The following is a 22,311-nucleotide window of genomic DNA, read 5'->3' on the forward strand; positions in this document are numbered from 1 at the left end:
AACATACCAAAAACTAGTATTCTTGCAGATTTGCACAAGAGTGTCCCTAAAGCGAGCACATACATGCAATACGCCTGCCTTTAACGCAGAAAATGGAGTTATTGGTCAAGCAAGAAAAGTGGAAGGTGGCAACTTCACCTTTGACTTTCTGACCTCAAAATTAATTGCTGAGATCTATGCTAGTATTATACACACAAAATTATATGAGACTAGAATAAGTTAAACTGAAGTTATTGCAAATCAAGGACTTTGGAAGGGTAAGATGAAAGCATGTCACTGACTTTGACCTTTGACTTTCTAACCTTAAAATCAATAGGCTTCCTGGGATCCATGCTAGTATCATGAATGCCAAATTATATGGGCAGGCGTATAAAAAGTCACCACCACTAATCATTGATGAGTATAATAAGCCATTTTGTAATAAGCTCTCTAGCAACTTATGACCTTTTCTTTTTTCAAATGGAGACGAACTCAATTGTTGTTAATCTTTTGAAAGAAGATGTTACGGAAGTTTGACAAAGAGCTACAATTGATCCGATCGACCACAATTATATGGAAGTCCGTCCACATTGTAATTTTGTCTCCAGGAAGTTTGCAAAATGTCCTTTGTAAACAAAGAGAAGCACACTGAATTGTCAAGGAAATAATGAATGTATGAATGAATCCCAGCCAAGGCATAATTTCCTTCAGCAAGAAACTGATCCACAATGTGCAGCACTCAACCCAGGTGAGGTAAATGGGTACCGGTAGGAAGTAATTCCTTAAAAAGCTGTGTGCGCTATGAACGCCTAGCTTAGCCGGGTAATATAGGAGTGCCTTGAGCACCTAACAAGGTGGATATGTGCGCAATATAAATACCCTATATTATTATTATTATGTATGGATATACATCACACATGTATCTAGAATATATTTCAAAACAAACATGCAGTTTAGATTTGACAATGCTGGCTTTCCATAGTTGTGGTTAATCTGGTTAATCGCGATTCTCTGTAAGATGGGGCCCAGATTTGCTGCAGCTGCATTCTTAAAGCGGCCTGCCACTGACAAATCATGGGGTAATTGAATCAATATGAAATTTGCAAAAGGCCAATTGACTTGCATAATATGAGGCCTCCATCATCATCAAGCCTAATCGCTCACGGTGGCGGTCTCCTGCATTCATTTATAATCTTGTTTTGAAAAAATATATAACACATCTTTTTTTGTTAATATTTATTTACAATATTTATACTATGCACCTGTTATTATTTTGTTAAAATCATGTATTACCTTTGTAAATATTGTATATATGTATTTTGTAATTCTGATTTTGATGTGAATGCAGAAATAAATAAAATCAAATAAAATCAAATATAATCCATCCATCATGAAAGCCTGTCAGACTAAGGCAAGTTCGGACATTTGACCGAACTCGTTACCGGTATTTACTTCGGGTTGTCGCAGTTCTACTTTCCCAACAATCCCCATTCCTAGACTCTTAGCAGGTCTCTTGATTGCTATTACTATAATAACTAACGTCAGTGAAGTTACATGCTTCAAAGTGAAAACAAGCAGTTTACTCCTGGTCTGTCAGTCTCCTGACTATTGCTCTCCTATACTGTATAAGACCTCCCAGACATGCCGGCGTCTATTTCATAACACCTCCAGGCACGCAGCTAAGCGAAAGACTTGAATCCCTTCTCTGTTCCGAGATAGGCCTTGATAGGCCTCGATTTTCCAATGATTTGTCAATGGTAGGTCGTTTTAAATTCTAAATTTAGATAAAGTTTCCATACCTGTGATCAGAGGTCTTGAGTTCAGCTCGACCATAGTGCAATACACGACCAGGATCCCAGTTATCAGGAAAAGCTTCAAATGGATCTAAATAAAGAAATGGAACTTCCCCCATTACAATAGTTCTTTGATTAATAATTACCAACCCTCAAGAAATTTACATCGTCATCATCTAATCTCTTACAAATTCTAGTTGCTAAGAAATCATGCGGGGAACGGACATTTGCTCATGCACGGCCTAGCCTGTAGAATTCTCTCCCACAGAGTAACTCAGAATTCAGTGACCACGGGCAAGGGCAACCTGAAAACATACCTGTATAAGAGAGTATTTTGATAGACATTGACTTATTGTTCAGACATGTACCATATGTAAATAGTTTTTGCTGTTCTGCTCTGAAGCGCTTTGAGCATCTAATCAAGATGGAAAGTGTGCTATACAAATCTTATGTATTATTATTATTATTAAATACAAAGAGAGAGAGCGAGAGAGAGAGATAAAGACAGAGGCCCTTATTCTGAACTCGGGTTCAAATTAAACGCTGGTTTAAAGTTGTGGTCTAACTATGGAGAGCCAAGTGGAGCACAAATCCTAAACAGTACACATTCCGTATATTAACTCATATGATACCAAAATTGTTCATAAATGTCTGGGAATGATAACTGAAGTCATTTTTCTTTATTATGAAAGCAAAAGGAAATAAAATAGTAAATACAAGAAATATATAACATAAACAGAATTTTCAAATTTTTGGCTCCCCATAATTTTAACAGAGTTAGACCGTGGTCTTAGTTAAACCTGACCTCAGAATAGAGGCCAAAGGGAGAGAAGGGGAGAGAGGAGTATGTATTGAGATAGAAGTACAGTGTTGGGGCATAATGCGAAGAAATCATCAGAAAACGATGACAAAATAATTTCCATGTCAGTTCAAGAAATCACAAATTATTTCCATGTCTTACTATCTGTGCTATGTTTGAAGTAGAATGGTTTGTGTCTTCTCCATAGAATGCGATCCGTCCAGGCTGGCGTTCTCATCTTCTCACTTGTGTCGTAATCATCAGAAAACAGATCGTATTTGTAGGTCGGTGCAAAGCGTATCGTTCCTTCCGAAAACCCTTGGAAAGTCTGTGCGAGCGTAAACACACAGCAGTTATGTTGTAATGCAGCATCGATAATTGTTACAAAATAATCATATTTATGGTTGATTTTCCCCTACCCCACCCCCACCCACTATTTTTTTTCTTCAAATGGTGAAAGAAAAAAGGGAAGGGAAGAAGTACATATATACAAGACCTGCTATCACTCCTGTCAAACAATTTTTTTTCTCAAATAGTGAAAAAAAGGAAAAGGATGAAGTATGCAGTACTGGTTATTCCATCAAGAAAAAAGGTGGTGTCCCCTTTAAGTAAGTCTAGATTGAAAATCGATATAGGGAAGTCATCTCTTCCAAGCTGACATAGAGGGCTCACTCTTGAAATCCCAAGCCATGCCAGTCCCCTCAGCCCCCCCCCCCTCCACCCAGTCTGCAGGCACAGACCCTGATTGGAACTCTGATCAACAAGTGTGCCTCCACGCAAAGACTAGCACATACAAAACTTGCTGTTCCATGCATGAGAGAGCCTTCAGTACACAAGGCATGAGTAGGCTGCACATTCAGACCCTTAACTCGAGTGAAGGGTTTGCTCAGCAGACTACCCTCCATCCACCCCTCAAAATAACCTGAATACAATCACGTTCCATGACATTTGCTCTGGCGACGATGGCTCTGATGTAAAATCTGCTTGTTTAAGTCAATCATAAATCCTACCCTCCAAAACTAAATCAACCATAATCCTCATCTCTGCATTATTCTGAACCAAAAACTAAAACAACCGAAGTCTAACCCAATGCCCTCTGAAATACTAAGACCAGAGCAAATATCGCCAGAGCAAATAACACCGGAGCAATTATTGCCAGAGCAAAAGTAGTGTCACCTACAATCAACCAGCCTAGTTGGGAGTTGAACCCTTTACTTGGAACATAATAAAATTGAAATGGTATGGGATTTCCTGAGACTGGTAATATCTAGCTCACTTCAATACTAAAATTTCCATTGCATTTTTCAAAAAAAAAGTTGACTGCATTCAAATTGGCGATTATTTTTATTATAATTGAATTTTGTAAGACTGGTAACATAACACATCTAGAAGAATGGGATACTTACATTTCCATTGCGTTTCTCAAACAAGAGTTGAACACATTCTAAATGCCTATTATCTTTATTATAATTAAATCTTGTAATCCACTGCCTTTCTAAATCAAGAGTTGATAACATTCCAAATGCCTATTATTTCATTATAATTAAATTTTGTACGACTGGCAATGTAACACATCTAGAAAAATAAATTGAAAATCCACAATTTATTGTTCAAAACAGACAAGAAAAGAATGAAATACTCCGAAAATTTGTTTTGCCCAATTGATCGTGGGCCCGGCAGCCGCTGTGCAGCGCCAGATCGACGAGGCTCTATCCTTTTAATTGTTGAATGCCAAACAGGGTAGGAGCAACTCCAATCTTTTAACGTCTTTTGGTCTGATGCGGCCGGGTTTGAACCCCCGACCTCCCAGTTGTGAGACGGACGCTCTACCAACTGAGCAAACACACCAGTAGAAGAGTGAGATACTTACATTTCCATTGCGTTTCTCAATCAAGAGTTGATCGCATTCCTTGAGCGCTTCATAGTCATGGATGGCTACTAGATCTTTGACTTCATCGTTGTCCTTATCAATCCGATAGTTGAAATCCCCACACCAGAATACATAGTCATGGCTCTCCAGAGTACGGCCCTAGCAATAGAAAGTCAAGGGTTAAAGCTGAACTCAAGGTTCCGTATTCTGTAGTCAGGTTTAACTTAGACCACGGTCTAACTCTGTGCTAAAATTATGGGGAGCCAAAAATTCAAAAATTATGTTTATATCGCATTTTTCTAATGTTTACCTTTTCGTTTCTGTTTGCTTCATAATGCAATAAAAATACCTCAGTTATCATTCTCAGACAATCTGGGCGTCACATGAGTTAATGAATTGAATGTATACTGTTAGGGATTTGTACCCCAGTTGCTCTCCATAGTTAACCCTAAAAAGACTGGGGGGGGGCTGATTCAGCCCCCCCTCGACATTTTTCGCGATAAATCCGCCGCGCGAAATTTTTTGACCACGTCGCTCGCTGACTTTTTACTTTCAAGTCTCGCGCAACTTTTGAGACCAAAATTGTGACCCCCGGGTACGCGGTTCCAAAATTACGCAACATTTCGTAAGTGCATGCAGACCCAACATTACTCAAAAAGGTGAATTTGTGTACAAATCCAATGCAAATAGTGTTCTTAGCCAATATTCACAAATGCATCATTATTTTTCCTTTTACTGCTTAAAATCAATTAATTTTATCTTTTTTATGGTCTAAATAAAGTCCCCGACAATTTCCATTGAAAAAACAATAAAAAACAAAAAGTCGAAAAACAAAGAAATACATAAGAAATTTAGAAAACAATAGAATACATAAGAAAATAAATGTGATTTTGAAATTTTTTAAAAATCAATTTGATCAGATGCCTATCTAGAGTATGTGAAACAAAAATTAGCATTTCAGGGGCATTATTTTATTAATTAGAGCAAACTTATGATTTTACGCATAAATTAGCATAATTAATGAGACATGAGATTTTTTGCAGAATTTGATGTTATAGTTGTGTAGATAATGCCATGGGTAACGCGTGTGCCAATTTTCGTCACGATCGCGCGATCGACGGCCGAGATCATAGGGGGGGGCTGAATCAGCCCCCCCCCAGTCTTCTTAGGCGTCGAAATAGCCCAGTCTATTTAGGGTTAAACCACAACTTTAAACCAGGGTTTAATTTAAACCCAAGTTCAGAATACGGGCCAAGATCTCTAAATAATTTCATCAGAAAACTTTTACAATGAAGATTGTATTTTTTTCACTGAATGCATTGTTTTCTTTTATTATTGGAACTGTCATTCTCACCATAGGAACAAAATCTTGGAGTTAAATCTAAGCATAATCATCGTTACCACCCTGGATATGTGATAAAACTGTTGTAAGTTAAGCACAGGTACAAGGATGCCCACAAAACACAAATAAAATTGCCCTCTCACTTGATATTTTTTATTATTGGTACTCTCAATCTCACCATAGGAAACATAATCTTGGAGCTTATCTCGGCATAATCATCGTTACGATCCTTGATATGTGACTGGCCTGCGGCTAGATGAGCACATACGAAGCACATAGATGTTCCATGGAAGACAAATCGAATTGCCACGCCCCCTTTATTGCCTGCTGCCCCCTTAAGTCCAGTCTTGACCGTATCCACGGCAACATCCCTGTAATGTAAACAATGAGATATCTTGACTAGTAATGGCAAACAGTTGTCATACATTTGTGAAAGTATTTTCCAAAACTTTATTTGATCCCCCTAAATTTCCATTTTATTTTTGTAAAGTTGTTTGTATTTTCTTTAAATGTAGTTTGCTATGCATTGTATTTTCTGGTTTTTAATTTGAATGCAGAAAGAAATTCAATGCCATTACATTCAATTTGAAGTGAATTTGTAAATTTGAATTGAATATGTCAATGAAATCTCGATTGACGAGAATTTTTTTTATCCAATATGACTACAAACTTTTATATAACTTTGAAATGAGACAAAAGGGTATCCAAATTTGGTCTCAAAAAGATGTGCAAGATTAAAAAAGAAAATGATGTAACATAATGGCCAGTTCTTCTGGCATTACAAATGTATCCAATCAAATGTCAAGGCGGGGGGGGGGGGGGGACGTGGGATTAATGAACAGTTTTGAGAATGGAAAAGTATAATTCAGGTTATGGAAGTCCAGCTCGAAAATCAACCAATGAATGAAGTTGCTTCCCTGGGTAAATATGAGTTATTAAAAATATTCTACAAATAAAATGTACCTGATGAACGGTGCGTGCTGAGGTCGAATGAAGATGTAGAGACACACTCCGACGAGCTGTTCACACACCAGTAAAACGTATTTGTGTTCTCTTGATAACGTCTTTTGGAGATCCACTCCCCATTTTCTTTGGTTTGTTGTACTGTGGCAAACAGAAATATACGATTCTAAAATTACACCTTCTTGCTCTCTGTCCTCCCCACCCAAGCCACCATGTGACTTGACTATATTCCACGTCAAGTAGTGGCTGAGACGAGACTAGCGGTGGACGAAGAGAGTGGGCAAATGCTGGGTGAACGCGAGATTGAACAACTTCATTCATGGGGCCTTTTGTATTCGAGACTCAGGGAAACAATAGTTAACATAAGAACTCCAAGTCAGGCTCATAAAGGCCCAGGAACTGGGCTGCGTTGCTCACATTCACCCCGCTTCTCGCGATCAAAACCCTTCTCCTTGTATTCCATGCGATTAACCATTCTGCTCCACAATACAATACTAATTTAATTAACAAATACACACCTGTCAGGTCCCTTCGTTCATCCAACTCTGGTTCCCTAGTTGTTCCTTATCTGTTAAGACAAGGGGGGGCACAGGCTTTTGGTCACACTGGCCTGTTCTCTGGAATAACCTTCCATTGGTTATCCGTGAACGCACTTCCATTGACACATTTAAATATTACCTTACAACGTGTCTATTCAAGGTTTCCTACTCTTAATTGTTCCTTAATTTTATTTGTACTTTTCTCTCTTTCTATCACTGTGCCTTGGGCACTCTGCAGAGTGGATTAGGTGCAAAACAAATCCCATTTATTATTATTTTTAGTTATTAGTCTTTTTTTCCAGAAGGTAGTCATTTGATATGAACCAGATCAAGGTAGCCGTGCTAAAGCCGGTGTAATAATAGAAGGGCCCGCTGGTAGAACAGTTTTCGGAACTAAAGTGGCTACCCTGGGTAAATATGCCGCTATTATTATCATCATTATCATTATAACATTATAACAGACACAGAGCCTTGCCTACAGGCTACCCCCACCCTGACCCTGATTTTCCCGATCAAAAAAAAAGCCAATTTTGAATTGTCGGGGAAGCTGGGAAAGTGTAAGCAACAAGGCGCGCAGTCATTAGATGAGCGCAACCAGGTCTTTCCTGATGTACTAACAGCGGTAGGCAAACATAATGAATCCCCCGTTCCTTTGGAAAACTTAATATATTCCTGCAAATTATTTTTCGCTGACTCCCGGTAAAATGGTTTATTTTCCACCCAATCTGAAGGTTTGTCAAATCGTAGCAACATCGTTATAGTGGAACGGGGGCTTAATTCACAAGACTCACCTTGCACTAATGATATTGCCAGCATTCAGATCAACCATTTCTTCAAAGCCAATAGCATAGATGTCATTCGGAACAGAGAAGTCAACGCCCATCTCTGAACAACCTGAAAGATAAAAGATAAAGTATTTGTATGAAGAGTTTGGCTCCAAAGAGCAGTTATATGTCCACTTTCAATCAATATCAATATATACAAATAGTGAACAGGCATGAGTGTGATGGTGCAAGATTTTGCATAAGGTGAAAGAAAGATTTCTTTATTTCACCAAATGACATTCGTGTTGTACAACTCCTCAGAGGTTAGCGAAAATACAAGCAATACTCAATTTATCTTATGTTTCTCAATGAAAATACAAAATTATTGAAAGCAAAAGCAAGGGAGTCTGCAGTGCAATAAATCACAAACTGAACATCTGTACCATGGTTTGCGCCTACCTGCATGCGTGTACCAGCTACACTACATACACCACACACAGGTATAAAATTTATCAAAAGGCTATGAAAGGGCCAGATCTATGTAGTTTCTTGTCCCATTTCTCCTTTTTGCTTTGCACTTTCAATATTTTTTCCTCCTTTTTCATAGATTAATGCAGGGAAAAATTGATTTTTCTTCATATTTTCGCTAACTTCCAAGGCATTGTACAAAACAAATAGCGAATAGGCATGAGTGTGATGGTAAAAAAAAATTGATACCTTTGGCTTCCCATACTTAAACCACAACTTTAAACCAGAGTTTAAATCAAAATCAACTTCAGAATACAGCCCATGTCACCAAGTTTTCTCACCTTGATTCGTTTCCTCTACGACCTGTGGGTTGTCAAGAAGCCAGTTGGCGAGAGATTCGTTCTTGAACGCGATGCTGTGCGAGTTCTTGCCTCCGTTCACGTTCCACGTCCCGACGCATATCCTGAAACGCGAGCTCGACGTGAAGTCCCCCTCCCTCTCGCACACACCTTGCAGAATGTGCGGTGAAGCTGAAAGAGGGAGAGAAGTAATGGCATCCGATATCTAACTTGATTAATAACATGGTTCCCAGCTTTTCACGAAAACAAAATTCCCTAATTTTCCCTGATGAAGTTTTACAATTCCCTGATAATCATTTAAACATATTCCCAGTTTCCCATATTTTCTAAGTTGTTGCAGTAAATTACATACATTTCCAGTATAAAAACAATAATGTAAACGAATTAGTACGATCATAACCAGTCATTCAAGGGATGTTGTTTTGATATGCAACAAAATATAACAGACTATGACTGACAACCATGCTTTCAACTTTTGGGCTGATCAAATTTTCCCTGATTTTCCCCTCATTTGTGGCATTTTTCCCTGATTTGAGGTATTTCTGATCAAACTCCCTAATTTCACCCTACTGGAAAAAAGTAAAATAATTTTCCCTGATTTTCCTGATGGGCTGGGAACCTGGAATAATGATAGTCAGTTCTTTATGATAAAATAGTAATAGCAATAATGATAGTACGTAAGACTTGTATAGGGCACTTTACATGTATAATGTTTGTATAATATTAAAAGGACTTGGTATTATTACGTCAGATTAAGCATGGCTGCCTAATCAAGCACACAAGCATCTCAAGGAATAAATTCCTGCCAGGTATCCATTTAACTCATCATTTACTTGAAGGAAATTATACCACAGCTAGGATTCAAACATCGCTCTTCAGATCATATAAGCATTGATTTGAAAATTGATTTGGTATGATTATTAATTTGTTCTCTTTCATGAAAACCATCAAATTATTTGAAATAGCTAGGCTTTTCATCATTTGTCTATGCCATATGAGAATATAATTCTTAATGAGAACATAAAGACACAAGTCTATACAGACATGTATCTTACCACATAACAACTTGTTAGAAGTGAGCTAGCCTTGTCAACCGAGCTTCTTGTCAACTAACTTCACAGAATATATTTTCATTGCAGCAGCATTTATTACAAAAACATCCAGACACAAGTCTAACAAATGTGCCTCACCATGTAAATGACTGCTCGGTAAGAGTGAGCTAGCCTTGTCTGCCAGGACCCTTGTCAAGTAGCTACACAGAATATATTTTCATTACAACAGTACAGCTTACAAAAACAACCTGACACAAGTCTAACAAATGTGCCTCACCATGTAAATGACTGCTCGGTAAGAGTGAGCTAGCCTTGTCCGCCAGGGTCCCTACTAATGAGCTTCCAAGTAAAAGAACATCAATAGATTCTTGCTTTGTGCCATCAAAGAAGTTGTTCTGTATGGTCCGCGTCACCGATCTTGCACCGTCCCGGAGCTTACCAGCCTGTAAACGAACATAAAGAGATTGAGGGCAATTCCAAATGTGTCGTACGTGACATTTCGACAACAATATCTAGTCTCTTAGGGGATTGCTTGAGCAATAATTCATTTTTTGTCAATAATAAAGTTATAGTGGGTAGTCACGTGAAAAACTGATTACAAACAAAAAATGTTTCATTATGAGTGAATTACAGGTGAAAATGTGTCGTACGGACTCAGAAACGTCCCATACGACACGCAACATTTTCACCTCTAATTCACCCATGGACAACATATTTTTGTTGGTTGTCAATTTTTTACATGACTACCCAGTAGTACTTTATCATAACCACAAAATACATTGAAGTTCCTTATTTACTTGGACAGTAGGTTGAAAAAAAGTTGTGTAAATGGCTGATTTTTCTAGCATGGAATCGCCCTTAAGATTAACTCATGGAAAAGGATCTAGTTCAAAGCTATCGCTAATTCAATATCCAAAACCAAAAATTTCTTGGTCTATAAATGGATTACATACCTGCCGACATTAAAATTGCAAAATCTGGTTACCCCAATACCTAGAGCAGGCGCGTATCCAGCATCAGTTCCTACAAAGCATTTCATGGGCCCAATTGTCTGGGGACAATAGTGACTCTTTTATGCTTGTGCATGGGCCCATACATTTCTTTGTCATACTTGATGCTGGATACGCTAGTGTAAAAGGCTAAGGGGACAACGAAGCCCCCAGCGGGGTTCAAGGGCAGGCAGGCAGTGCCGCATACAGGGGTGAAAAAGGCAGTTACCCCTGAAATTGTAGCACATTTAACCCTAAAAGAACTGGGCCATTTAATTAAGATGTATTGAAGACTTGGAGCATTAATGGGTCTATGGTGTTTTTTTCCACAATTTTTATCTCAAAAAAATATTGAGTAATCAGGACGTCCTGACTTTGGGCCATTTTGAAAGTTGAAAATCAGGACAAGCCTGATAAAATCAGGACAGCTGGCAGGTTAAGGCCCCATCTTACGAAGAGTTACGATTGATTCGATCAAGCACAGCTATGGCCAGCCAGCAACGTCAACATCTAAATTGCAAATCTGTTCAAAATATTTCTAGATATATCCATACAATCATTGTTCTTTGAAGATTCAGTGTGATTCTCTTTGTTTACTAAGGAGATTGTACAAATTTCCTGAGAAAAAAATTATGTTATGGATGGATTTCCATTCAGTTGAGATTGATTAGATCAATCGTAACTCTTTATAAAACAGGGCCCTGGAATTAAGATAAAGATGGAATACAATCCTTTCCTATCTTACCGTTGTTTTGCCTTCCAACGCGCCTGTACCGGCGTATATCCTGCTAATATGGTCACCACTCAAACCCCATATGGTCCGGTATGTTTCTAAGAATCGTGACATGATCTGAGGTTTGCTGGTAACACCAAGAGCTTCTAACTGCTTCGCCAGCATCTGTAACAAAAACGAAATCAATCAATCAATAAATCAAATGAAAAAAAAGGTTAACCCGTTGACAACTGAAATCTGTTAGATCCTTGTACAAGGATCACCAGGTTCCAGTAGCCAATGGGTTAAAGCTTGTGTATAGTTTTGGTAAATCCACCAAAATGCACCTATCACTATTCCAATTCATTGCTAGCTAATATGAACGGATATGCCCTATAATAGTTATGATGTGGAGGATATGAAATGAAAATGTGTTTTACAGGATAATTTTTGTGATTTTACATGAAAATTTAACTTGATCGGGTCGCCCGATCAAATTAAAATATCTGTGCGTTTTTGTCTTTCAATTAAATCCTATTCCAAATCATGGAATGGCTTGAAACTTTCAAGATATGTTCTTTGTCTGTAACTTTTGGATATCTAATCACTAAATTTATAAGATAAGTGCTTGAATGCCCATTTTTTTAAATTTAAAACAAGCATCGCCGAGAGAGGGCGCTATATATATCCAAGATTTGAATATTTGAAATTTTCTCAGAGAAGTGCAGTTGGAAAAATATCTAACGGTCTCTACGCTTCAGTAAGACTGTCATATTAGATGATATTCGATTATCAATCACATTATTGACCCTTTACCAAAGCTATACACAGGCTTTAACAAAAGAATAACAGGCTTTAACAAAAGAATAACTATGGATTCTAGTAGAGGTGTTGTGGCTCAGTAGATAAATTGCAAGGTCTGGGGTTCAAATCTCAATGCATTACTTGCGTTCTTTAGCAAGGCCACTCTCCATCAAGGTGTAGTAGGCTAAATGGGTACCCAGTAGGAAGGAATTCCTTGAATGCTGGAGCACTTAGAAACTTAAGCACAAAATAAATGTTGCATATTAATTACTCATTATCATTCTCAACTCCAAGCATTCTAAATCCATGCCTCCACCATTTCCCATTCAGAAGTACATTACATGCCTAGCATCTAAAATTCTAAAGGGCCTCCTTTAGCTTGGACCTCAAAACTCTAAGATATCTCTACATTTTTTTTATTATTCCATCATTGATGTCACAGAATAGCACATTTTCTTCATTTGGCGTTTCATTTTCGACATTATCGCAAAATAGTGAGAATATGTTTGGTCACTTGATGCTATTTAAACCAATTAGCATACAGGATTTGATTTATGTAGGATATAATAGATACTATGTCTCTATCCACATAACAAACAAGTGACTTCTGAACTTACATCTTGTCCGAAGAAGGTCTGTACAGCATTCGTCCTGTCTAAGCAATCGAGGCAGTTTGTCCTGATCGTCCCTGTCTGATGTCTGGAGCAAAGGTCAAGAAAATAATAATAATAATAATAACGTTTTATTTACCCAGGGTAGCCACTTCAGTTAGGAAACTGCTCTACCAGCGGGCCCTGCATGACATTATATGTTATTATTACCCTTCTCCAATCCAAATGCTGAGCGCCTAGCAAGAAGGCAGAAGGTCCCATTTTTATAAGTCTGGAACAAGTATGATTCAGCCGAGGATTGATCCCACGACCTCCCGTTCATGAGGCGGACGCTCTACCACTGAGCCACCATGTATAGTATACCAATGACACATGCACATGAGTTCATTAGGCCATCTATCCTCACTTGAGTTGAGGCCCTGTTCAATCCATTGCATGAAGCTGTTAGGCTGAGTGCAATGAGTTGAACACAGCATCAACGAGAGTGGATAGGTGGCATAATGTTCGAATAAAGACATGGATCATTTTCATTGATACAACGACTCATCAAAATTGAAGAAAAAACAAAAGCAGATGGAATTCCAATACATTTATTTGCCTTTGTCCGGAAACTCATGATTATTTTCCCCATGTATGAAAGCAGTTGAAGCAGTTGAAAATTGAGATCCCTAAGACTATAATGTAGATTTCAAATTGGCAACTGGGTAGGTGAAATTATGACAAAGGGCAAGGACGACTTTCCCCATAGGATTTGTGTTTTTTTTTCCTAAGTACGCATTCCCCTGGGGCAGTAATCTAAATATTACCCAAATAGTGTATTGAAATAAAAATATAACTTGCCGAAAAACTTTTGGAAAAAGGGCCACTTTATACATTGCAGCACATGGAAGAGTAGTCCTTGCCTTACATCATTATGACATCACATATGTGGCCAATTTGAAGTCTCCATGGGTATAGTGATTACCAATATGTACAACTTTCAAATATTTATAACTTTCTTATTCTGTGTCTGATATGGTTCAAACTTTCACCTATCAATTTGTCTGATTTTTCTTTTTCCTCTAAAAATGAGTTTTTATAGGGGTTGGATTCCCCCTTTTATGATGAGGAGGAATGCAAGACTTACCGTATGACGTCCTCTCCCTCGCTGTAAAAGAAACCGAAGCGGTCAACGTCCGCGGCCACCTTTTTCTTGAGGAGGTGGAGGTTATCGGTTTTCCCTTTACACATCTGATGGTAGTCAAACAGTATGTGGGGTGTATCTTGAACATGGGATGAGGCTTTTAGATGATTCTATGGAGAAAATAGAATACAAGATAGGTTATATACAGTAGAAGAGAGAGAGAGAGGAGGAGGAGAAGGTGAAGAAGGAGAAGAGGATGAGGAAGAAGAAGAAGAAGAAAAAGACAAAGGAGGAAGGGGAAGAGGAGAAGGTGGAGGACGAGGAGACAGAGAAGGAGAAAAAGGAGAAGAAGCAGACAAAGGAGGAGAAGACAAAGGAGGAGGAGGAGAAGAAGTAGAAGTAGTAGTAGTACTAGTAGTAGTAGTAGTACCACTAGTAGTAGTAGTAATACATGCAGTAGTAGTAAGTTGTAGTAGAAGAAGCAGTAGTAGTAGCAGTTTTAGGTGTAGTAGTGGTAGTAGTAGCAGTACTACTAGTAGTAGTAGTTTCAGGTTTAGTAGCAGTGGCAGTGGTAGTGCTAGTGGTTGTAGCAGTAGTAGTAGTAGTAGTAGTAGTAGTAGTAGTAGTAGTAGTACATGTAGTAGTAGTTGTAGTAGCAGTAGTAGTAGTAGTAGTAGTAGTAGTAGTAGTAGTAGTAGTAGTAGTACATGTAGTAGTAGTTGTAGTAGTAGTAGTAGAAGTAGTAGTAGTAGTAGTCATAGTAAAACAATAAGAAGTAGTAAAAGCAGGGACGGATCCAAGTTTTCCAAAAGGGGGGGGGCACATTTGACCATAGGGTTGACAAGCAAATAAAAAAAGCTTTTAACCAAAAATTAAGGACATTTCATTGACTGCAATGCACAATCAATTGCTAACATGTGTGACAGGCCCCTGGTGGGGGAGGGGCTTAAAAACACCCTCCCCCCTGGTTACACAAATTCAAAATAGCATAGGATCAGTCCTTCACGTTTATAATTTCGTGGAGCTCAATAAATCGCTCTCCTTATTTATTTGAGGAGCTCAATTGAGCTCCTCAGAATCGCTCTCCGTGAGGAGCTCAAATCAATTCATTACAATACATGTACATGTATATGTAGATTTTTCTTAACATTGTATATATGCAATAACTGTGTTAGCTATTAATTAATCTGTGGTGAAACTAGGCCTGGGTCACGTCAATACATTTACAAGATGTCGTAAGCGCTCCTGCTAAAAAAAAATAAATTGAAAAAAAAAATTGCTAAAATTTCAGATTTTACATATTTAAATCCATGAAATGGCCTTCTTTCTTCCATAATTCTTTCAAATTACTTTGATTTTGTTAAGAACTATCAGAAAAATGAAGAATATTCACCTCTTTCTCGACTCTGATTTGAACTTACCTCGGTAAATATTGTAATCCCACATGTAGACTTCCATGGTGTTGCCATGAAAATCTACATATGGGACTACATGGGACTGCAATATTGACCGAGTTTAAATTAAAATCAGAGTCAGGAAAGAGATGAATATTCTTCATATTTCTGATAGTTTTCAACTAAAAGTAATTTCAAGGAATTATGGAAAAAAGAAGGCCATTTCATGGAAGTACAGATGTGAAATTTTAGCAATTTTTTTTCATTTTTTTTTTAGGAGCGCAATTTGTTGCACTCCTTATTTTTTTTCTAGGAGCGTGGTAGGAACGCCGGCGCGATCACGCTCCTCAAAAATGAAGGTCTGTGGGATATATAGGGCTAACAAACTACAGTAGTTTATAACAAGTTACATATATATATATATATATATATATATATATATACGTGAATGAACCTGGGGGGGGTTCACAAAGATTCATGTTCAGTATGACTTAGAGTTGCACTTAAAGGGGAATCCAGCCATGGCCATAAAATGTTGTGTTGGCCAGGAGAAAAATAGATTAAACAGAATGGCGAAAGTTTGAAAGAAATCGAACAAGCAATAAGAAAGTTATAGCTGCTTTAAAATTGAGATCACTAATACCATGTAGATTTCAAATTGGCAACTGAGTAAGTAAATTATGACAAGGGGCAAGGACAACTTTCCCATAGGCCATGTACTTTATTATCAGGGATTTGTGGTTTTCTCCTAAGTACCCACTCCCCTGGGGCAGTAATCTAAATATAAAACAGGTAGTATATTGTTTTATGTCCTCATGAAAGAAAAATATAATTTGAAATAAAACTTTTGGGAAAAATGACATTTTAGCCATAATATATATTAGAGTACATGGAAGAGTAGTCCTTGCCTTACATCACTTTGACATCCTATATGCAGCCAATTTGAAGTCTTCATGGGTATAGTGATTACCAATATTTACAACTTTTAAAAATTCATAACTTTCTTGTTGTTTGTCCAATATTGTTCAAACTTTCATTGTCTGATTTTTCTTTTCCTCATAAAAACAATTTTTTATTTGGGTAGGATTCCCCTTTAAATGCCGACGCATACAAACATGTAATATGCACCACACAATCTTCTTGATAGACAGGAGTGCATGTCCTCTTGGCATGATCTGACCAATGTGGTCATGCCTTTTATACCACACGCAACTAGGCATTTAAAGAGAAATGCCAGTAGTTGCAGTAAACACTGATTTCATGAGAAAGTCCGTAAAACCAGGCTTAATTGTCAGAATGTCATCGAGGATCTAGATCTGGTACAGTTACATAAACTAAACTTTGTGAAATCTTGAAATCTACACTGAAAAACTTCACACTGAAGATCAACACAGATAGGCACACGTGGGACAGTGTATTATTATTGCTGGAATAAAGACCCGACAGAAGTGACCGAATCCGCGCTTATTTTGCTTATTTCTCAGCAATTACACAATTTCTCCCAGAATCCTTTGCCAAATATTTTTCATTCATACAAACAGACACTTGGGTGGTCATTAAATTAGATTCTGTGAAAAGTCATTTTGAGATCGTTACCAAAACTGGAATTTATCTTTAATTGCGACTCTAAGTCATTTGTGACATCTTTGTGAAACACCCCCTAGACTTAACTGTCATGGAATATATTTATATTTTTTTTACCTGGAATGATTTACTCAGCATGTCCTCCCCTTCTTTGTGTCCTAGTAGGTTGACAATGACTTGATCCCCGTAGTGAGCCTTCAACATGGTTAGATGACTAGAGAAATAAACAAATCAATGTACAAACTTATGTAAAGGTAGGATGCGAAAGATATTTTTGCCAGCGCCATAATGTGGCTGCGATGAATGCAAGGAATGCTCCCCAGGGAGTGGAAATTGTGGGTTTTTTTTGTGCTTGATTGAAATGAATCCAATGACCGGGGTAATAATATGCTGTAACGCACTTTGGGTCATTCTGGGAAAAGCGCTTTATAAAAATTAGCGATTATTATTATCAAATCAGCCAGTTCGTAGTTCCTTTCTGTACATGATCAAAAGATTCTTTGCACGATCGAGGAAGGTAATTTGTACTAAAGTGACATGGTGGTTTAAAATCTAATGAGATAAGCACCAACTTTGATGTCTTGATTATTCGTATGTTCTTTTGAATTGTGGTTTTCATTTACATCCACAAAAAACAACAATGCGTCCACGAACGACTGGTATTTCACGGTTTGCCAAGTACATTGTGGAACATGCTATGATATGCATTCAAAGTAGAAATGCAACAAATACCTTCATAAAGAGTTCCATGGTGTACTATACTAGTCACCTGGGGTGGTATTCTGGAACTCTGTCATAACTTTTGTCATAACTTTTGTCATTTCTCTCCGAGATGTGACACTGCTATGATTGTCACAAATCGGTATTCTGAACATTGTCTTTTCCCTGTCATATCTCTCAAAGTTCCCACCCATCTTTTCGGAAGCAAACCAATCTAATCATCGTTAGTTCCCAGTTGGGGCCCTTCTAGCCAATAGGAAATCCCCGTGGCAGGTAGGGCGTATCCCCAAAACAGTTGCTGGCATCGCGCAACTACGCGTATATTGATGCGCTTAATTACAAAGAGAGACAGGGAGCTGTGAAGAATTTTAGAGGAGAAGTAGAAAAGTAAGGAAAACAGAGAAAAAGAGGAGGAATAAATATATGGGGCCTAACTAATTGTAGAATGAAAAAATAATTTTGAAAATTGTCATGGAAAATGAGTAAAACTTATACCACAATCTAATCTAAATAATATAATTATTTGCTTGACATTCAGTCGGCAGGGTATCGGGATATTTGGTACTAAAAGATATGACAAAATTTATGACTGCTACCCCCTGTCATAACTTTTGTCATATCTTTTGCTTGTATAAAAGGATTACGCGCATTTTAAGCAGCGTATTTTTGCTGCGCGCTAAAGGAAAGAGACAAAATTTATGACAATTTTTGTGACAAAAGTTATGACATCCACCAGAATACCGATTTTGTCATATCTCTGAGATAAGATAAAATATGGAGAAAAGACAATGTTCGGAATACCGCCCCTGGTCTATTCAATTTCTTCATCCTGCTATGTAAGGCAAGCTTATGTAATATCTTGCTTTCAAATCTGCCTATCATAATGGAAGGTAATTTGACCAAACTTGTCCATGAAGTAACTACGAACTGGTCTGTAGGCAGGGCTCAACATTAGCAGTGGCCTAGGGCAACCAAAAATGAGTCGGGCCACAGAAATTCTGTAAAAGCCCACATTTGGTGGCCCGGTCGTACTATCAAAGTCTTTACAAATTGTCATATTTTCTATTGTTTTAGAGCCACCAAATTTGCTTGGCGTGCCACGAAGAATATGAAATTGATAATATCACTACTCACCGGTCAAAAGCCGGGGCTGATGCCTCAAAGCCTCGTGACATCTTGACCCTGTGAACTCCAACCTGTATACCCGGCTGCTCCCAGAACAATGGTACGGACCCTCTCGTCTGAATGAATGATGTGACTTTATTATCAAGGAATATCACCTGAACAGAACAATGAGAAATAATATTTCACATTCATGAGGCATTAATACCTTTTATCGGGAAAAATAGTAATATTGCCAGTCCATCCGAGGACTGATAATTCCCACTATGCTTTCGAAGAAAATGCCTGATATATTTGTTTTATATCCCTTCTTTAAGTGAGAACTGTTGAGTAACCAATCTGGACCAAAAAACGTTAGATCGTCCTGGCTAAAAACAGACGGTCTAGACCTTGCGCCTGAGCTAATGCGCTCCAGCTCCTATGGGGTAGTCTGTGCGCAGCTTCTAACCGACTCGGGTTATTGAGAGGTCCGCTGCGCTGCTGCTGCTTTTTTCACTCAAGTCAAATTCCAAAGTGCTGGCCAGCTAACGTTAGTTACATCCAATCTTAATTGACTCACCTTGTTACGCTTCTTTTCAATTTAAAATTATTATCCTGTACGAATAAAGCGATCAAAAACTCTCGATGATCAAAAGATGGCAGTTTCTGCAAGTGCAAGCGCACTTGATTAGTGCATACCGTCACAGCGCAGCTCGCCGAAACTCCCCCGAGGCATGCAGCGCGTACCGGTCATGAGTAAACTAGCTCAGCTATGTTGTAGCCCCATTTTCTGCATAAAGGACTTTGCACCGTCCTGTTCCCTGAAACGGGAAACTCTCTAGAGCGCAATGATTCCTTTAAAAATGCAAGTCAAATCACAACGGAAAGCTGAGAGGCTTTTGTCAAAAGTTGTTGGACTGGGACAGCATCGGAAGATTTGCACTGGACGAACAATTGCAAATATGTCATTGTCCAGAGTCAAGAGATTCAGATGCTGCCGCAGACCACCAACTTTCTCAACAAAAGCCTTTCAGCTCTCCATTGTGATTTCACTTGCGTTTTCAAAGAAGTTGGTGAATTGTAGACAGTTTCCGCATAGTAAAAGCGAAAAGTCCAGATTGATACTGATCTGTAAGAATTCCTCCATGAGAAGTTAGAACTCCTGTGTAATTATTGTTCGTTGTGACCTCTAGACTAACCATCCTGTGGGCACGTCATGGTCTAGTGGTTCTGACTCTCGCCTTTTAAACAGAGGGTCGTGGGTTCGAATCCTAGCCATGGCATGTTTTCCTTCAACAAGAAATTTATCCACACTGTGCTGCACTCAACCCAGGTGAGGTGAATGGGTACCCGGCAGGATTAATTCCTTGAATGCACCGAGCGCTGAAAGGCAGCTCAAGCTAAACCGGAGTAATAACAATTCACCTCGGAATAGATTGTTTCCAGATGGCGCTATATAAATGCCTATTATTATTATCATTACCATCCTCAAATGATACACTCTCACCTGCTCTGTTTCGCAGAAGTTTGCGACATGGCCGTCGTCGTTGGTCCCCCTGACATTGAACCGAGTACCAGCCCTCTCGCAGCTCAGCCTCGAGATGATACATGCCTTAGCTTGCCTGGTACCGCAGTAGACAGTCCGCACCTCCACCCCTCCACACATGGTCTTCAGCAACCAGTCGGAGCAGTTCACATCAAACCGCTGCAGGTAAAGATGTAAGGCTCGATTCCTTGGGAGAAAAATTAAAGGAAAATGAAATTGATGAAATCAACATTTCATTGTTTGAAATAGAAACCTGAAAAAGAAATACTCTGAGAATTGAATTTTCCCAATCGCTCATGTGCCCAGCAGCCGCTGTGCAGCACAAAACCAATGTTGTTCTATTCCTGAAATCATTGAATGTCAAACAGGGTAGCAGCAACTCTAATCTATTACTGTCTTATGGTTTGATGCGACAGGGACTTGAATTCCCGACCTCCTGGAGGGCGTTTCATGAAAGGACTTGTCGGACGTTTTATGGGGCTAAGTATGTATTCATGAGGTCATATCTCAAGCCAAATGGACCGACTCTCACGAAGTTTTGTAAGTGGAGGTTTTTCATCATGCTCTACCAGAATATGGCATGTAAAATGCTGAAATACAAAACGTTTTTGTGACGTCATCACTTCGGTACTCTGTAGGGCCTAACTCCTCTTTGAGAATAAAGCTTAATACCTTAAGTTGCAGCAATCAATGATTTCATGAAAGTTGTTTTTTTTAAATGAAGGGTAAATTGTCACCATATCATGGTAGATTTAGATCTGATTTCTTTACATAAACCCACGATGCAGTGAAATAACTAATTTGATCAGAGCCAATCAGAAGCAAGGATTTCAATAGCTTATAACAGCTTTCTCTGACTATTTGCAACATGAAAGTCTCCCAAAAAACTTACCAGAAAAATCGATTGTCTGTGACATGATCTTGTTTCTGCCTCTGGGCGCACAGACTGAGATCGAACCTCGATTTCGTCGATGCCGACCACGAGAAGTAGAACGTGCCCGAGTTGAGGAGCTTGCGGACTTCGCTGACGCGCTCGTCATCGCTGGAGTTATTCCGTAACGAGATGAAGAGGGTGGATGTGATGCGGAAGATTTCTGATTCCTGGACCTTACCTACGGAAGAGCATCCGGTCACTAGGACTAAGAACACCGGTGATTCATCACCTATGGATTCAGAAAAAAAAATACAAATATACATCTATAGGTTCTTACTGACTGGGTCCATCAAATCTGATTTTTATTATGAATAACAAAAGTAATAGTTCTCTACTAGGCACATTTTCTTAATTATTTACATGTAGATGCTTTATAGAGAAAGATACTGTTTATTTCCAAATTGTGTAATGCCAATACTTCCAATTGCCAACTCGTCTACTATCATTTGGTCTACCATCAATTCGTCCAATATCCACATGGTCTACATATACTTTCATTTAGTCTAATGCCATTTTGTCTTATAACCAGTTGGTCTAATAGCCATTAGGTTCACATGCCATTTGGTTTTATCGGAATAAGTGTTAAATTGTGCAAAATGAATGAAAATGAAATGGATTTTAGATTACAGAAACTGGCTATTAGACGAAATGTTCATAGACTAAATGGTGATTAGACAAAGTGATGATTGGACCAAATGGTTGTTAGACAAAATCACTATGACCCGCAGGTCTCTCCACCCGATATAACTGATAGGGCGAGTGTAGGTGGACCACTACACCGGGGTTCCCCCCTACTCTTACAGTGTATATGAATGTAGTGCAGTGGGTTGAGCCTTGCTGTCTGCATGCACAATATTGTGTTGAT

The 22,311-nt window shown here is 38.6% G+C and overlaps 1 protein-coding gene across 2 annotated transcripts in view; it reads right to left on the reverse strand.

Moving 5' to 3' along the window:
- LOC121417448 (synaptojanin-1-like) overlaps positions 1-22,311 on the reverse strand; it is a 41,519-nt gene that overhangs the window by 14,662 nt on the left and 4,546 nt on the right. For both annotated transcript variants that reach the window (XM_041611163.1, XM_041611162.1), the window contains exons 3-17: positions 21,405-21,675; positions 20,474-20,699; positions 19,000-19,145; positions 17,263-17,359; positions 14,171-14,337; positions 13,051-13,132; positions 11,663-11,815; positions 10,206-10,371; positions 8,859-9,047; positions 8,077-8,179; positions 6,747-6,887; positions 5,962-6,154; positions 4,442-4,600; positions 2,734-2,899; positions 1,779-1,863 (exon numbers count right to left, since the gene is read on the reverse strand). In XM_041611163.1, the coding sequence (XP_041467097.1) occupies positions 1,779-1,863; positions 2,734-2,899; positions 4,442-4,600; positions 5,962-6,154; positions 6,747-6,887; positions 8,077-8,179; positions 8,859-9,047; positions 10,206-10,371; positions 11,663-11,815; positions 13,051-13,132; positions 14,171-14,337; positions 17,263-17,359; positions 19,000-19,145; positions 20,474-20,699; positions 21,405-21,675 (2,344 nt within the window). The remainder of the gene's footprint in view (positions 1-1,778; positions 1,864-2,733; positions 2,900-4,441; positions 4,601-5,961; positions 6,155-6,746; positions 6,888-8,076; positions 8,180-8,858; positions 9,048-10,205; positions 10,372-11,662; positions 11,816-13,050; positions 13,133-14,170; positions 14,338-17,262; positions 17,360-18,999; positions 19,146-20,473; positions 20,700-21,404; positions 21,676-22,311) is intronic.

The sequence above is a fragment of the Lytechinus variegatus genome, chromosome 6 (assembly GCF_018143015.1).
Source record: "Lytechinus variegatus isolate NC3 chromosome 6, Lvar_3.0, whole genome shotgun sequence".
Taxonomy (NCBI): domain Eukaryota; kingdom Metazoa; phylum Echinodermata; class Echinoidea; order Temnopleuroida; family Toxopneustidae; genus Lytechinus; species Lytechinus variegatus.